Source organism: Centrocercus urophasianus, unplaced genomic scaffold (genome assembly GCF_019232065.1).
Source record: "Centrocercus urophasianus isolate 14NV4802_14NV808 unplaced genomic scaffold, USGS_Curo_1.0 seq_17, whole genome shotgun sequence".
Taxonomy (NCBI): domain Eukaryota; kingdom Metazoa; phylum Chordata; class Aves; order Galliformes; family Phasianidae; genus Centrocercus; species Centrocercus urophasianus.
In genome coordinates, this window is record NW_024884722.1 from 13,751,012 (window position 1) to 13,768,960 (window position 17,949).

At 38.9% G+C, this 17,949-nt stretch overlaps 1 protein-coding gene across 4 annotated transcripts in view; it reads left to right on the top strand.

The window, feature by feature from the left end:
- LOC122160220 (adhesion G protein-coupled receptor A3-like) overlaps positions 1 to 6,481 on the top strand; it is a 252,456-nt gene extending 245,975 nt beyond the window's left edge. For all 4 annotated transcript variants that reach the window (XM_042818574.1, XM_042818573.1, XM_042818575.1 and 1 more), the window contains exon 19: positions 2,351 to 6,481. In XM_042818574.1, the coding sequence (XP_042674508.1) occupies positions 2,351 to 3,572 (1,222 nt within the window). In that variant the 3' untranslated portion in view covers positions 3,573 to 6,481. The remainder of the gene's footprint in view (positions 1 to 2,350) is intronic.
- Positions 6,482 to 17,949: the final 11,468 nt, after the last annotated feature.

The window sequence follows — 17,949 nt, forward strand, 5'->3', positions numbered from 1 at the left end:
GAAACTAGTTATGTTCTGGATGAGAAAAATGGAAACTGAAACAGAATGACTTGTAACTGAGCATTTGACTTCTTAGAAGAATTTTACTGGTAATTAAATTTTAAATTCTGGTAATTAATTAGTGACTGTTTCCCCTGCCTAGGACCCAATTCACATTCATATATTTATTAAAATTTATCGAATTATCCAATCACTTATAATCAACAGTATATTAAAAGACGCTGATGATTTGGCACAGTCAGAGGTTATACTTCCCTAATCATACTAACAATAACCTATCAATGCCTGGTAACATAGTCTCCTGAAAACAAGGCACAGATGAAGGATGCTTTTAAAACTGAGTAAAAAACCATCTAATTCAACAGACTGTTTGTTTTATGCCTTTCTCATTTTTAATAGTATTAGCACAGAAAAAATGTAGATGTGCAAACTCGAACTTCTTTCTTCTAACGTAATTGATTTTTGAAGTGATCCACAATGAGATTTCACTTGAAGTAAGAACACCCCAAGAGAGTGTTTCACTGGGGAGCATTCCATTTTCCACTTTGCATCAAATATGCAGCATTCAAATGTACTTCAAGTACATTCACATAGCTTTGTGCTCTGTCCTTATTCAATTAAATATAAGTGATTACTTACCTATCTTTTCAAAGATGTATTTCTGGAAACTTTTCATATGCATGTCTGGCAGCAAAATATATGCTCTCTGAAGTGTTTCTAAGTTCATTAATAAATGGATGTACGTTTTTGTTTAATGTTTAGATTTAAAATATATACATGTATATCAGCATTTACACCACAGCTTCTCATAGTGAACATCCATTGGGACTGCATCTTCTTTAGCTGAGAGGTTCTCAGCCTGGGGGATAAATTAATTCTGCCATTTTTAGAACAATAGTAGGTGATTCCTGGCTTGACAGGAATGTGATATCAGAAGGTTCCTCACTATATTGGAGGGACTGCAACTAATCACTGATGCCTAAATGGATATGAAGTGTCTCACAGTACCGCTCTTAGGGCTGGAATGGATCATGATAGATCACCTATCTGTCCGTCTGACCCTCTGGAAAATTAACTGTATTCAAACCATTCCTGACAATTATTTATCTGCAGTATTTTAAACACTCCGGTAAGGTATATACCACACTTTATTCCAATAGCTTATTATCCTAATTATCCTAGCTAGGAAACTTTTTGAAAATCTTATTTATTTATTTATTTATTTATTTATTTATTTATTTATTTATTTTTCTGAGGTTTAAACTCATTGCTTCTTCTTGTAGTACAGCAGTTCGGGAAAGCAACTTCTCTTTCTAGCAATATATGCACTATTTAGTATATAAAAACCCATAACAGTCTGTAACAATGGCTAAAAGCAGATCACAAAGGGTAAAAGCTAGACAAATATTTATACTTGCCCCGCCTCAAACCCAAATTCTCTGAGGGTCCATCTGGGATTTCAACAGCCAGAAGTGTTTTCTTCTATAACTTTTATATTACTAAATCTCTCACCATCAGGAAAGTCTTGTTAGACTGCTGCTAAATTATGCAGCTGGCTGAGACTTGTTCAGCTTATACTGGCCTGTGAACTACTTTAAGCTACTCTGAAACAGTTATGGTTGTATTATTTAAACCCTAGCAAATAATAATCTTATATAATATTACGCTAGCAGTGCATCACAAAGAGACCGGAATTTTTCTAATAGCATTCCAGTTGATGTAAATCAACTTCCAGGAATTTTAGAAACTGTTGTGAACCCAGAAATGTCATATAACTCCTGGGCCTGCTCACTGTGGAGACTGCAACTAGAACTTTTTTCAATCTCCTCCTGTTACTCCAGCTGTTCTCTACTTCAGCAACAAGAAAATTCCTTAAGAACAATCTTTAAGCTTGAGAATTTACACCAGTGTTAATCGGTACAAACCACTGAAATCTGAAAATTTCCTTTGTTTGCACAGATTGTATAAAGTATGCTTCATTTGCTTTTTAATGAAAGTATTAGAGCCGACATTTTTAATAGGGGAGAAAGTGTTGACATAAATGTCTCAAACTTCAGTAGAATTCTAGATTCTAAACGGATCTATATTTCTTGGAAATTTTCATCTTTGATATACTCTGAATTGTAGTAGATGTTTTATTCTATTGAAAAATAGAAAAGTTGTCATGGTTTAATTGATATTAAAGATACACTTTAACTCCAGAGAAACCTATCCAAACTTCTAAGGTATTGTCAGGCCATCTATGTCAGCAAGAAAGCTCAGTTTCACTTCCGTATGTTGGTATGTTGTCCTGCACATCTAACTTGACCTACAGTATGTTCTTTACTGTCTCTCTTTTTGTTGTTTCCAGTTGCTGGATGGCATGGGAGCCTAGTCTTGGTGCTTTTTATGGGCCAGTAGCATTCATTGTGCTAGTTACCTGTATTTATTTTCTCTGCACCTACATTCAACTGAAGCGCCATCCTGAACGCAAATACGAGTTAAAGGAAAGGACAGAAGATCCGCAGAGAATGCCAAGTACTGAAGTGGGCCATGGTCACATGACAGACGCTGCGTCCGTTCCCCAGGCAGCCTGCTCCATGATTTCTTCTTCCTTACTGGAAAATGAGCATTCATTTAAGGCTCAGCTTCGAGCTGCAGCATTCACTTTGTTCCTGTTTACTGCCACTTGGACCTTTGGAGCGCTTGCAGTATCTCAAGGTCATTTCTTGGATATGATATTTAGCTGTCTATATGGAGCCTTCTGTGTGACCTTGGGGCTTTTCATCCTTATCCATCACTGTGCAAAGCGAGATGATGTATGGCATTGCTGGTGGTCCTGTTGTCCATCTAGGAGAAACACCTATTCTGTCCAAGTTAATGTGCGCCCAAAAGTCAACATCAATGGGGACACTCAAGTTCATGCATCTTGTCTTCAGGAATCACCATGTCCCAATAAATCAGCTGTGTTTAATCATCCAGCTGCTAGCCACTGCAAACTCACTAACCTCCAAGCGGCTCAAAATCACGTTAACTGCCTTTCTCCCGTGACACCATGTTGTGCAAAAATGCACTGTGACCAGCTACTTGATGATGAAGCTCACATTCATGTCCACAACGAGGGAAGCTTCAGACCCAATATGCACATTCATAGATGTCTGAAAAGCAGAACTAAGCCACGTTATTTCAGTCGGCATAGATCAGCAGGTGAAAGAGAATACGCCTACCATATTCCTTCAAGTATTGATGGCAGCATCCACAGCTCACATACAGACAGCCCCCACAGTACACATGATAGCCAGTCGGGTCACAGACGGGCCTGCTGCTCGAAAAGCGATCCATATCCTACTGTCAACCAGCCCGAAAGTAGTGATGCAAGTACTGTCATATATAGTTGTACTAAAATGTCAGAAAGTGACACTGTGCACCATCCAGCTCATTTTGAAATGCATCCACGGACACAGTCATTGCCATTTAATACAACAAATCATAATGGGATTCTCAAGGGAAACGTGCACGAAGCCATGATATACAGCTCAGATAGTACAGGAAATATCAAAACAGGCCCTTGGAAAAATGAAACTACTGTGTAGTTCATGGGCCATCATAATGTCTTTTCTCCACCTAAACATCATTAAATTTGCTTTTATTCAAACCTAAATAAGATGACATAGTCGTGTAGTTCATCAGCAAATTGTACAGCCTTTCCATCTTTATTCCCATTTTCGTAATGAGAGTATAAAAAAGAGAGATTGTGAGTTTTGGAAGTGAAGTTATTTTTAGAAGAAAGTTATAAAAAATAATTCTGAAAGATAATTAGAAGATAAAGTGTAGACAACTGAATAAGAGAGGCAATATCCTTTTGTTGCACAGAACATTTATTTAGAAATACATTGTTGTCATTCATTATTCTCACTTTTGTTCTGTAGTAATTTCAGACGACTTTTATAAGCATATCAGCATCTTAAACTTTTACTTATTTATTTTTGTAGCAAAATATTATTACTGTGCCATGGATTTTAATCAGAAGTGACTATGGTAGAAATGATAAACAGGATTTTATAAAATTACAGCTTTTTAGAAGTACAAAAGTGATACTGCCTCTAACAATCTTCTGTAGCATATGGCCTGTAAAGTCGTGTAATGTACAGTCTCTGTTATGTCCTTTTTCTTGTTGGAGAGAAGTGCTAGGTAATGTCTTTGTTACATCTATGGTGCTGTATTGGTTGTATTTTGCATGACATATGTCAGGATATACCATTTGCTGTTTTATAGTGTTACATGTGTTTAAAAAAAGAACAAAAAAAAGTGTTGTACAAGGCTGTGAAAAACCCTATTGATATTAATCTAGAGCATTATAAATCTACAGGAAAAAAAATCACTCTGCACTAGTTTAAGTGGCACAATCCTTCGTATAAGGTTATATGATAGCTTTGATAAGGGTCCAAACTCTAATGTCTTTACAGAGCATGCACTACTCATAGTATGTGACACTGTGCGGTGTAATAGCAACTGTCTCAACAAGTTTTACACTCCTTTGTAAAGTATGCCTTTTGAACAAATCTGTAAGCTGTTCCCAATAACCTTTCCACATCTGTTAAGGTAGAGCAGTTTTATCATTAACTCTTTGAGGACTACAGTTATTTTCTTAAAAATAGCTTATTCTAATTCAGAGACTGTAAATATGATGTTGTCTATTTAGTTACATGCTCAATGTAGTCCAGAGTTGCCAGGAAAGAGAAGGTTCAATCATACATGAAAACCACACCTTTCTAATTTCACCTCTTCCTTTCTGAAAATCTGTCTCCTCTCCCAGCAAATTTCAGATTGTCTTCATTCTTTAATGCAAATTTGACCTTCAGTGAACTTCTTTATGTTCATGATTTCTGCTTAATTGTAGGGCATCCCAGGGTCAGTAACACTCTCTATTAACAACGCTTAACAAGGCTTCCTATGACAAGAAATTTTTTTCATGTTTCCATGAACATCTGGACACAAAGCATCAACTCACAGTACAGAACTACATCATAATGATCCTTATATGAAATAAAATGGCTTTTTTCAGATAGGAATGGTGCAGAATGATAATGAACCGCATGAAGTGAATAGGAGCATAGAGCTGAGAGAGAAATGTCTACAGTGAAAAGTGAGCAGTGTACCCATAAATAAGAGAAAAAGCACAATTCTGTATGGCCACAAGAGAAAGTTTGCTCTCATGTCTTAGCACAGGCTTACATAATTGTTATATTGCTGCAGAGAGGAAATAGAAAAATCTCTAGAAAGGTCATCAGTCTGTGATTCTCTGTACATATTTTGCAGAAATCTCCATGTACTTCCACTTATTCGTTGGTTGTTTTTTTGTGTTTTTTTTTTTTTTTGTTTTGGTTTGTTTGTTTGTTTGTTTGATTAAATTTTGAGATTATTAGTCTCTACCTTTTTTTTTTTTAGTATGTAGGAATGCATTTCCTAATAGTGTACATAAAGATGACAATTATAATTGTTAGAATGTTCTAAAAACATGTAAGTCAGATGAATGTGTTCTGCAGTGTTGCAGGTGGGAATTAGTACTCAAAGGGTTAATGCTCAGTATCTGAGTGCAAGAAATCTTGTTTTTCTGTATTTTTGTAAATTTGAAATATATATTGTAAACTCCAGCAGTGCAATGTATCCATCTCAGATTGTGTATTTTTAAAAGGTGAGCAAGAAGAATGCACTAGGTGGTTGTCTAATTTTAAGCCAATAGACAATAGCTTCATGACTGCTTCTTTAGCTAATACAAAACAACAACAAAAAAAGAAATGCCTGAGCTTTATTATGTATATGCTGTATATGCTTGGACTGTCTCTAAACTAAAATACAGTATTTTTCTTTGTTTGCATAACGAAATATTTTCTGTTCAGTAATTATTTTCTTTTCATCTTACTTTTACTCATTTCACATAGACAGTGAGCCCTAAGCAAGCATAGACATAATGTGAAATACCACTTCTCTGTGTCTCAGCACTATGTATATGTATATTCTGTACTAGCAAAATCCTAGGGAGTCTGTAGACCATTATGCAAAATGTTATACACACACACAGACACACACACAGACACACACACAGACACACACACACACACACACACAGAGCCAAGTGACGTACTCACTCTGCAAGAACCTACTCAGTGAGCTCCTCTATTCAGCTCATGTTTTAATCACCTCTGTTATTTCATCTGAGAGGCTTGTTCAGTCTTCGTAATGGCTTACAAAAGGATAAATAGGTGCTGCTTTCCACAGAATATCTTGTGTGATAAAACCCTCTGGAATTCGAACATAAAATATTAAAACACCTTTCTTATGTGTTAAAAAATTAATTTAGTGACTATTTCTGGGCTAATTTGGAAGAAATGTGTTATGCAATAATCTGTTTGCATATTATTTTTTCAGAAAATATGTGGTATAACTACAGAGCAGGAGAACATGATATTAAATAAATATAAAAATGTTTTGTAACATCAAATTTGACCAAAATGCTTTTTGTGCTTTTGACTTTTTTTTTTCCTTATGATAAAGGAGATAATTTCAATGCTTTGGGAGTCTGGCTTTGTTTTATTGTGCGTTTTTGGTCCATTGCAGTCAGTGAGCCATCACTACTTTACCTGATTTTCTTTCCTATAAAAATAAAGTCAATGAAATAACAGGAGTTTAAGAGATATATTGTCCTAGCAAATTCCTTCTGGACATAAACATGTAATGTTCTTCAATGTCAGCACTAGTTTTGGTGATTCATTTTTGACATAAAAATGACTGAACAGACTTTTACCATTCACCTCCTGTCTGAGATTAAACAGGAGAAATTTCATCCACCAAAAGATCATTTTGAAGAACAATGCAATCAACATAAATCTGAAGTTATTGTTACAGTACTACGAGGATAAAAATGGGCGCTGGTGCTGTATGCGGTGCTCTTCTCTGGGTACAGAAATGACCGAATTTCAGATCATCAACCTGACTCCATTTTAAATCACAGAGACTATATACAAGAAGAACTCATACCCAGCCTCATTTTAAAAAGTTATGTCAGCTTACCTACAACGTCTGGTTTGCTGGAATGAGAGTGAAAGAGCAAAACAGATTTTGTCATCAGAAAAGCCTGAGTTAGAGGAAAGATTTTTGGATGCTCTGTCACAAAGCTGCTTTAGGTTCACTGCATGTGGTAACATGAGCTGAGCCATCCCGGATGCACTGAAGATTTTAATATGCTCTTGGACAGAAATCATCAGGACATACAAAACTGACTGTGACTTCTCAGAGTTGGAGGTATTTTCCTCTGAAAATTAGATTCCAGAAAGAATGACTTACTTGTTTTTTCACAATGAAGAGACAGACATGGGAGCCTTGTCCACTCAACTATTTGAAAGCAAAGCTGACATCAGGAGCAGGCCAGTAATCTTTTTAACATAGCATCTTTGTTACATGGAAACACAAGGAAGGAAGGAGGGTGTGATTCTATCTGTGAAGGAGGTTACCCATAATCTCACTGAGCTTTTGTTGCCTGTGCCAAGGAATGTCAGGCCTATAAGGGCACGAGCAGCTCAGTAGCTTTGCAGAAATGTAGAAGTTCCTGTAGCAGCATCCTCTAGTTCACAGAGAAGCTATGCGTGGCAGCTGGATCAATCAGCGTCCATCAGGCTGACTGGCTTCAGTTAAGCAATTTGTAACTTTGTGCTCTAGGCAGTCCTTACCCACTTCGTTAACTCTGCTATGAAGGGAGCTTTTGGTTTGGATTTTCTTCTGCCTCACTGAAAATTTAGAGCTTGGTTGGATATTTTTTAATTAAAAATTTAATTGCTAAGAAGAAAACTTACGCTATAGATTACTATGACTATGTGAATCTTCCTTTTTTATTCCATTATTAGTAGGTTTGCCAAAGTGCAAGTTAATTCCTATTTACTTATCCTACCAGTCTATTATCTGGATTTTCAGAAGCCAAACAAACATCAAATCAAGTTTGGTGTTATAGGGCTCAGTTCTCTGCAAGCAGGGTTGAGATCTGGTTTGCAAGCTCTAGAGCAGTTCAACCTCAGACCAATATTGTGCCTTAGGGTTGTGCAGCTGGTCGTGCCTGAGAGGTAATGTTTTTTTGTAAACATGGTGTCTGTATACCCCATAGGTACTTCTGTCTCTTCGCATTTTGATCTGTTTGAGCTCTGTGTTGCCTTGCAGTCTGAACAGCAAAATGACTGACTGTTCCCATCAGCCTGTCTCTCAGCTCCAGCTGTTCCCTTAAGCTGCAGTGAAATGTTGAGCAAGTTTGTCCAGCATGGTCAGTGTTTTCATTTATTCCTTTATTCATTTCACACTATACTCAGCAACACCTGAGGAAGGCAGCAAGAGGAGCTTATTTTAGGGTTAAGGGAGAAATTTGGGAGAAGACAAAGCAATAAAATCTGATGGGTTTACCCATGATTCAGATTCTTGTCATAGGACTCCTTTTTGTTAGCCTATTTGTCACTGAGCTGTAAGCACTTGCAGTCATTTATTCCCCAATTCTTTCCATTGTAAGACTTTGCCCTCTACTCATTAGAACATAGCTGAAACTTAGCTATGTAGCTTGTTTTATATCCTCAGCAGTCACTGTCCTCAGAGTAGTTTAGAGAGTTCAGCTGCCCAAAGGATGCAGTGTTTTCACCAGAGACTTCAGGAGAGAACATTTGTCCACAGTAACTCCTTTTGGTGATATTTGAATGGTTCTATCTGCAGGGCTAGGTATTTGAAAACCTTGCAAAGGATGGCTTTAATAAGGGCACATTTTGCTCTTTCTAGAAAGTAACCAGTTCTGTACAGATGAGAATTTTAGCTACCAAAAATATCTCAGTATACTATCAGCCTTTCTTCAGATTCATGTGCCATGAGTGGGGCTACGCTCACTGATCACATTGTGCTACAAATTACAGGAATGCTGTAGCACCTGGAGGACCCACTCTATAAATGATTGACTTCAACTAGAATTAGGATGAAAGGCAGGGAGCTTTGGTTCTCTTCTCCTCTGTTAAACTCTCCAGCTTGCCCTCTCTTAGAGATACCAAGATGGCAGTTTTGGAGGAGGAAAACTGAAGAGATTGAGCTTCCAGCAGTAGATCGAGTTGAATGAAACAAGCTAACTAGTAGAAGAGAAGCTGGTATATGCTGGAAACTGCAACAAGCTGGCTTAGGGGACTGTTTGAAGCTGGAGGGGTAGGAGGCTCACAGTGTTGATAAAATGAACTGGGAAGTAAGGAAGAAACCATGACCAAATTGATAATGAAGAAGGGAGAATTTGGTGAAACAACAGTGTCCATCCTTGTTTCCAGGCTGGATATGTAAGTTAAGCTTTGTGATTTCTCTATAGTCAGTAAACATCTGAAAACCCACTAGCAAATTGCCTATTCTCTTATAATGTTGATCCTCATAATAAATGACAGCATATTAGTGCTGTCAGCTATTCCATTAGCATAAGTGTCAGAAATCTCTGTAATGGATCACAGATGCTCACAGCTGTTGATTAACCAGATAGTGGTTCATGTGCCACATGATGGAATTTGTCTTTAATGGGCTCTTTCAAAATCCAGGCACTCTCACAAAAAAGCCAACCAATTTCAAACAGTGCTGGTGAGGCTCAAACTCAGACAAAGCAAATTGAGAATGTGTTAGAAGTAAGGCTGCTTTTGGAACTTCCACCTGGCAGCTTGGCTCTGTCTTTTGATGTTGTTTTTAACCTTTTGAGTGCATTCTCCTTCCTAACACCTTGGCTCTGACTGACCTTGGCCTTCTTTTCCCAACCTGACTTTTCTACCCTTGCTGAGAGCTAGAAACAAAGTAGCTGGGAAGACTTCTTTCCTTTAAACTTATCCTGCTTTGGGACTCTTTTGAAAAGGATTTGAGGAGGTGTAGGACTCTAGCAACTCATGCTGATGTAAAGGCTGCCTGCAAATGTCATCTTCCCCTGCAGCAGATCTGTGTTTGGAAATCTTCCAGCTAGAATAGATAGCAGAGGCTGCTGAGAAGGGCACCCATGCATTATTCTCTATGCTGTGTGTTGTGCTAACTTTGGGCAGTAAGGAGTGGGCATGCTTTAATTCCGGGCACCACACAACAGCCTCCTTAAGCCCACAGCTGCCTAACAGAAGGGAGAGAGCTTCAGCATAGAAATGTACACCTTAGTCTCTGTTTATTACACAAAGGTGTGAACTCCAGGAAGGTCCTCTCCCCCCAAGCACTTGGTGCCCCATTGCTAATCTCAAGCCCATTGCCTAAACCAACAGCTTGGAAGCCCCGGGTGCCATAATGTGGGATGGTGTGAGGATGCATTATCAGCATTGAGGACTGGTTTCTCTATCTTGTGTGATACCTACAGAAGCTTTCCCAACACTTATACATGGAGAGGAAAAAAAAAGCATGGCAGAGAGAGTTACGTTAGCAGTTTATCCCTACTGGGATAGTAAGGGGACTATTTTAAGTGCAGCAAGAGCTAAACAAACCTCCAGCCATTCTCAGTACAGAAGCCTTAATTCCAGCATTATAACAACGTTGTATTCCACCTGACAGTGCAGCACAGGCAACGTGACATACAGTCAAGGACTATAGTACATTGAAAGTAAGTACACTTCACACACAATGCTCTTTTCCTGGGTAAAAAAAAAGCTGTATGCAGTTGTACAGTAGAAATATTTTCTGCATTCTCTGATACATGGGTGGATTGGTTTAAAAAAGGATCTGTTTGGTTTGGATGTGCAGTTAAATATTTTTGTAATATTTGAAAACAGAAAGATACATTTTTATTATTATTATTTCTTGGCCCAAAGAAAGCTAATCATCAGTATTACACTGAGATGTTATTTTTCTTCAGTGTGTAGCTAATACAAAGCTGGAGAGGTGTATGACAGTGTACTACAACAACAGTGAAAAGCAACCATGGAAAATGGAAAAAGTCCCCTTGCTGTCAGTGGTTCAGAGTTTTACCTACAAGGGGGCATTCTAGATCGTGCCATCTACTTCATTAGCCCATTCATCTCCTCACTGTGCTATTAAGTTTCAATCTCTTAACAAAGCTGGGGAGATTAGAATATGCCAATCAAATTCAGCATGGTTTGAACAGTCTCTGGTCTAAGTGGCTTATGTAGATCATTATAGACTGTTGCAGAGAAACTGCTGATAGAGACAAAACATACAGGATGTGATTTCAAAGGCCTTGGAGCTGTAGGATGAGAAATCTTTAGCAAGAGTCCTTTTACTTAGACAAAGTAAAAATAAAATATCTTATGTAGGATATAAGGAGGCTTGAATTTAAATTGGTGAAATGATGAAAGAGACCAACAAAGCAGCATTTTGAACAGCTCAGCACAGGCTATCCCTCCTCATGTAACCACTGCTAGGGGATGTTTAATTTATGCAGTCTTTAGTCAAACTTTTTTTCACTTTATTTAGACATAGAGTTGAAATCGGTCTCCATGGGCCCTGCACTGAAAGTACAGTGCACAGAAAGACACAGTGTTCTGTTCAGAACCCAGTCTGAAAACTGATGAACTGCAAACCTCATTAAATGCAGGCTCTCTGTTGCAGGAGGGGACCACATGTCCCGGCACACATCCACGCTGCCAAGAGCCTAGAGGAAAGGTGAGTGGGAGCGAAAGGGAAATGAGGCACAAAGGGGAGGAGGGTGTTAGGATGGACTATCAAATGAACACAAGTGGCAGCAGAAATGGTACGGCCACAAGTCCGGGTTGAGTAAAGCAGTGTGTTGAGCTGGGGAGGTAAGCCTGCTCCAGTTATGTTGTTAATTCCAAGAAGATACCAAAAGATCAATATTTGGACAGTAGCTTCAAAGTGGAGCTGAAAGCTGGAAATACGCATCAAGCTGAAAGCATGCAATATGTTCAAGCTGTGGGGAAAAAGCTCATTTGGTTATTGTCCACAGGTACCTATCTGGGTAGAAACTGCCAGACAGAACATTCCTTAACAGAGCAGGAAGGTACTCAAACATTGGTGTCCAACCTTCTGGCTTGCCTGGGCTGCAGTGAGTAAAGAGGAATGGCCTTGGGTTGTATATCTATAAGTTGCTCCAAAAGCAATGCCATGGAAACTACAAAGGTACAAAGAGCACAATAGCACTTTTTAATAGAGAAAATTCTGAGCTACAAAACACTATTTCTCAATATACTCTTTAGCTATTTTAGCTAATTAGCTGCACTTTTACCAGCAGTGAACAAGAGCCTACATGCCACACTTGTAAACATCTGCACCAGTGGAAGTGACCCACTGTCGCTGCAGCTGAAATGCATGACCTGCTGCCTCATTGTGCTCGCATCCACTGGTTGGTCATCATAGATATTCCCTAAGTGTCGGTGAATGTCAGTGGGTGCCATTTTTTTGTTTGGTTGGTTGTTTTTTTGGTTGTTTTTGCATGGAGGAATTCAGTGATACACCTTTGTTCCATTCACACTTCCATGTCATACACCATTTGTCAGACTGCCCCTCTCCTGCCATCTGTCACACAGCAACAAAGTGTAAGTGGATATTGGCAGGAAAGTTCAACCTCTATTCCATACCACCAGCATCCACCTCTGATATGGTGGACCAACATAACAAAACAGCAGGCATTACTTTCGGAGCAGTCCTTGTAAAATATACAATATTGTTAATATATAAGTAACAAAACATTGATTTTTAATATTTTAATTATATAAAAAAAATTAACAAAAAACAAAAACATTAAAATAGTTGCATATTTGACATTGTTTTTGTGAAACTAAGTATTAGTGTTGTTCAATGGAAGTAGCTGCAAATATTCATAAGTTCTTGAGATGCTCATCAGATATTCTGGATGAAATTTTACTCTTCTTGTACTTCGTCCTTGACAATTGTTCACTAAAGTGTGTAATGCCAAAAAGTGATGACATGAATAAGACATGTCTGTGGAGTGAAGGATATTATTCTCTGGCCAGAGGTCTTATGAAAGTCTGGTGAAGAGACGTGATCAGATTTTTGAGTTGAATATCTGATTGCAACTCTATACATTCCATTTGAAAACTTACAGGTCATGTATTTGTATCAACTGAAAATGGTGTTATAAACATAAATCAATTATTTTGTTTTTATTTTTGTAGTCTTGAAACCTATTCTCAAACTCCTGCACCCCATGCCCAGTGCTTCTTCTCACCTCTCCTACTCTCTATTGTCAGACTTTGGTTCCTGCATTCAGCCATGTTGCTGTTATCCCTCTAGCTTTTTTGTGTCCTTCTGGAAAGGCAGTGCAGGTTCAGTGCTGACCTCAGCTTACCTGACAGCCCCAGGTCCTGTGCTCTCGGGGCGGTGTCACAGCTGTCCTCTGAAACGCTCTTCGCTGTCTTTTCCTCTTTCCTCCTAGATGTGGATTTGTCCAGGGAGATAATTAAGCACAATTCCCCACGCCTCCTCCATTCCCCTGCATGATGCAGCATGCCGGGTGCTGTGATGTGATTGCCTGCCTCTTTCTGAGGCACCTTGTGTAACTGCAGTCCCAGGCATCCATCCAGTTTTTCTCTGCTTTATTCTTTCTCTCTGACAGTGCTCCTGCTGTGAAGCTTGGTTATATCTATTATTTGCTGTGGAACATTCACACATGGGAAAGGTTGTTCTGATTACAGACCTGTGGGAAAGTGTTTGGTCACTGTTCTTTCTCACAGTAATTATGTTATTTTCCTAGTAACTAATTGGGGATGAATACTGAAAAACAAGCACTGCAGCTGACTTAGGAATGTTCTCTGCTGACACTCCCCAATACACCAGTGTTGTGCAGATCAACCCAAAAATATTATTTTTCTTTGTTACTCTAAGGTAATTGCCTGAGTTCTTGCTTTCCCACTGCTGTGCTGTCCCTGAAGCTCCTTGCTATATCTTGGTTCTTATTTTCTCTCTCACACATTTCTCTCTGCAGCTTTGAGACAGCATCCAGATGGTCTGCTCCTTACTGAGCCCTTTCTGGAAGGAGCTCTGCTCCTGTCACTCACAGGAGGAGGATGCTGGCCTGAGAGTGGCTGCAGAGCAGAGAGCTTTTCCCTTTCCCTGGCAGTTTGGATAGAGCTACACTGGCAAGAGAGAGAGATTTGTTTGTGTTAAGTATATAGATGTGTAATTTGTGTTTGTGTGGAGATGCATACGGACGTATAAACAAACTATGGAGAACAACAGGCATCAACGTACTGTTTGTTGCCTCCCCCTTCCCAGATTTGAGCAAGCAGCCTGTGTTTTCAGAACATGTTTTCTAACCTGAAGCACTACCAGTATTTGCAGGATTTCCTAGTGGTTTTAAATGGAACCTACAATTTTCTAAGTGTGACAGGTATTCAGGCTCTGCAGCAAAGTAACCAACTGTGTGTAACAGCCTCAGAAGCTTTTCCAGTGCCCGGGCAGGTGCTCTCACTGTAAGTACCTTCCCAGAGATATGGGAAATACTAAATTTCGTCAGAGAGAAGGAAAAAGTTCCTAAAGGTGATATTTCAATCCCAATTTTGCACTGGCTGGACAAAATTAGACCTAATTTTCTATATATACTCCTGATGTATGTTAGGAACTTTAAATTCCTTTCACCAAATTCCTTTTCTATGGAGATTTCTTGGTTTATAAGCAAAACCTGCTACTATGCAGTATTTCCAGAGAACTGAAGACACGTTTCAAATTTAAATTATTTGTGATGCATGTAATCTAAAAATGGAAATGCCTTTACAAACCATACGATGCTGATGATTTCTCAAGTGAAGAGTTAAGTGAGTCAGTCTATCTGGTCTTAACAATTAGGGGCAGAAATCATTAATAATTTAATTCAATTATAACTACTCCTTTGACTATGGCTGGTGTAGTAAATTGCAAATATGAAATGCTCACACAATAATTGTTCTGAAGATCGTTCAGGACGAATAAGACCGGAAAAGATGTTAAATCTCTTAAAGGACTTAATCATTTTTAAGTCATACATTAATTAAGGTGTTTATTAATCCTTGCAAATTGAATTCTTTATTCAGAATAAGTGCTGTAATTTTCTTGAGTAAGTGCAGCATTTCTCACACATAAGAGAGGTTGAATTGCTCAACGTTAACTTTAGAATTGTCTATAATAACTTGAGGGATGCTGACAATTAACTCACTCAACAACTCCTCTACGCCTCCAGCAAGTTTTGTGCAAGCTTCCCTGCCTAAAAATCTTGTTGCTGGCCTAGTTTATTTGGGTCATTTACCAGTCATTGTCTGCTGCTTCATTTCTTGCTGACCCTAATTTATCCATCTGGAATTAAAGCAGGATGTAGAGAATTGATTCTGTGTCTATGGATGCATGCCAGCCATCGCAGCAGTTGAAGCTTTAGTATTCGTTGTGTGGCTTCTCTGGGTGATGCTCACAAGCATAAGGGCTGGGGGTCTGCTAACCTGCTGCTTCTGTCCCCACTTTGAGGGTAGGAGGACTTGCAGGCACTGTACACTCTCAGCTCTCCCTGAAATATCTCTGTGAGTCAGGGCTCTGGCTATCATCTGACTTCTACGCTTGCTTTAAAAAATAGAATTTAAAAAAAAAAAACACAACACATTTAGAAAACATGAAAGTCAGGCTGCCACTTCACGATTTTGTTCTGTAGCTCCTGAGTAGATCGCATTTGTCGTCTTTGTATTCCGCTCTCCTGGGACACCTGTATAAAACTCACACTGAGTGCTTCATCCTCAAGCAGAAAATAACCCAGTGGTTATTGAAAAAGAAGTGACTTTGATCCATGTAATATTTTTCTAGGAAACAAATTTAACTGGGCTGAAAAGTAATGTTTTAAGGTATGTGAAACACTGCAAACAGATTGTAAAAGATGTGTGAAAGAAATTGTGTCTTTCAGATGAACAGTGCAAGAAAAGCACTGGGTTTTTTTAGGCTTTTCAATCCTCACAGATCCCTTCTAGCCAAAACTATACATTGCCTTCTGTGCTGCATTGCCCAGGGAAAAACACAAATCCTGCCTCTTCAGCAGAAATGCAGAGATCTCACTGCAGCCAACCAAGTGCAATGCCACAGTTCTGCAGCAGTGTCTGCAGAGCTGCCTGGAAGAGCACAGTCACTGGAAAATGAGATTGCTTTCCACATATGGCTGTATGTTTGGCTTTGCTTTTCTTCCTCCCCTCTTCCTCTTCTTGGTGGCCGTGCAGACTGTGAGAACTGTCACTGTACCAGATGGAGCATATTTAAATTGCATGAGAACTAAAATATTGGGTAAGAGTATGTGAATCATTTTAATGTTGTGCTGTGGTATAAGAGTTATCGTTCACTCTGTCACTGCTCCGTGTTATGGACAAGACTCTTAGCTCCAGCACCTCCCTGGGTAACCTGTGCTAGTACCCAAAAATTCTTTCAGAGAAAAAGTTTTTCCTGAATGGATGGATTGAACCTGATGGGTGTTATCCCTTCACTGCTGCAAGTACGGGTGGATGGGCTGACTGTGTGTGGCTGCCCAGTGCCATTAGCATGGAAGGTGTGAGTAGAAGGTAACCGTGAAAAATAATTGCCTCCATTTGGTTGACTTTCCCATTTATTCTGCTGGCCAGAAAAGGCCTCTAGAAGAAAAAAAACAAAAACACTTAAGCACTGAAGACTGCTCAAGCCAATGGAAATTTCCTAAACATCCAGGTGTTGTCAGTTTGATGTTAGTGGCTCCATTGTCCACAGCAGCTTCTCCAACTGCTGCTCAGAGGGAGCAGTCTTGTGTCTGTGCAATTCCACTGCCAAATAATATTCTGAATTTTAAATCTTGATTGTGGCTGTTAGAGCCCCTTCCAAATGCAGTAAGTTGTTGGCCTGAAGTAATTTACCTTTGCAGGCTGTTGGAAGTAAGATACAAAGAATTTTTCTGGATGCCATTTGAAATAGCTTTTCTTAGCTACCAAGTGCATTTATTGCACCTGTGATTACTGAAGTAATTGACAAGGTCTATTTTTCCAACATAAGACCAAAAATGAAACATTTATTTTGACACACTGGGCTACTGCCATCTGTGCTCTAGCATCAAAACATTTTTCTAATGTTCTATTTCAGCTGTTCCAGTTGGCCTCCAAAGAGCTTAAAATCTGGCAAAAAATAGCACCAATGTTTAACTGTGCACAGAAGGTATTATTTATATGTCAGTAGCACATTGTTCGCTTTCTAGGTCTTTAACAGCTGTATATAATGACATGATCCTTTACACACGCCAGTTTTCATGGTATATGTCACTTGGCTATTAAGTACAAAGCTGAGGGTCAGCAAATCATTTTGTATTTTCCTCATGTATATAAATACGGTACACACTCCCTGAGTAGAAACCCAGTGAAAGTCAGATAGCATGTTATTTCTTTGAAAGTAATGATGCATTTTTCTGGCATTTGCAGGGAAAGAAAAATATATATTTCTGTTAATCTGAGCCTATTCTTCAAAGGTTGGTTTCAGAATTCCATTTAAATGTTTTTGTAGATATATAGTATGTAACACCAGAAATACTATCCCCACAGGCAAGAGCCAGGGCTTGGCTCTCGACCTATTTTTGAGAGAGACAATAAGATTATTGCATTGAGGTGCAGCTGATATTGGTGCCCAAGGGCACCCCTAAGCTTCAGTGCAGCCTCTGTGAGGGAAGGTCACCTTACTTCTCTGTCTGTAAGCTGTGAGGCAAACAGAAAAGTCAGCAGGGTAAAAAGCCTCGTAGAGACATGTATTCTGTAGTGCAAAGTTGTCCTGAATACATTGATTCTAATCTTTAATATAAAATGATGTTGGATGCAAGGATTTTTTTTCCTAAATTCTGAAGTTAATTGTAGCAGTAAGTAAAGAAATACACAATTATTTGGGCTAACCATTAGAATAATGTCGGGAACTTGTGGCTCTGAGCAGCCTGGTTTAGTGGTTGGCAACCCTGCCCACAGCTGAGGGGGTTGAAACTAGATCTTTGAGGTCCTTTTCAACCCATTC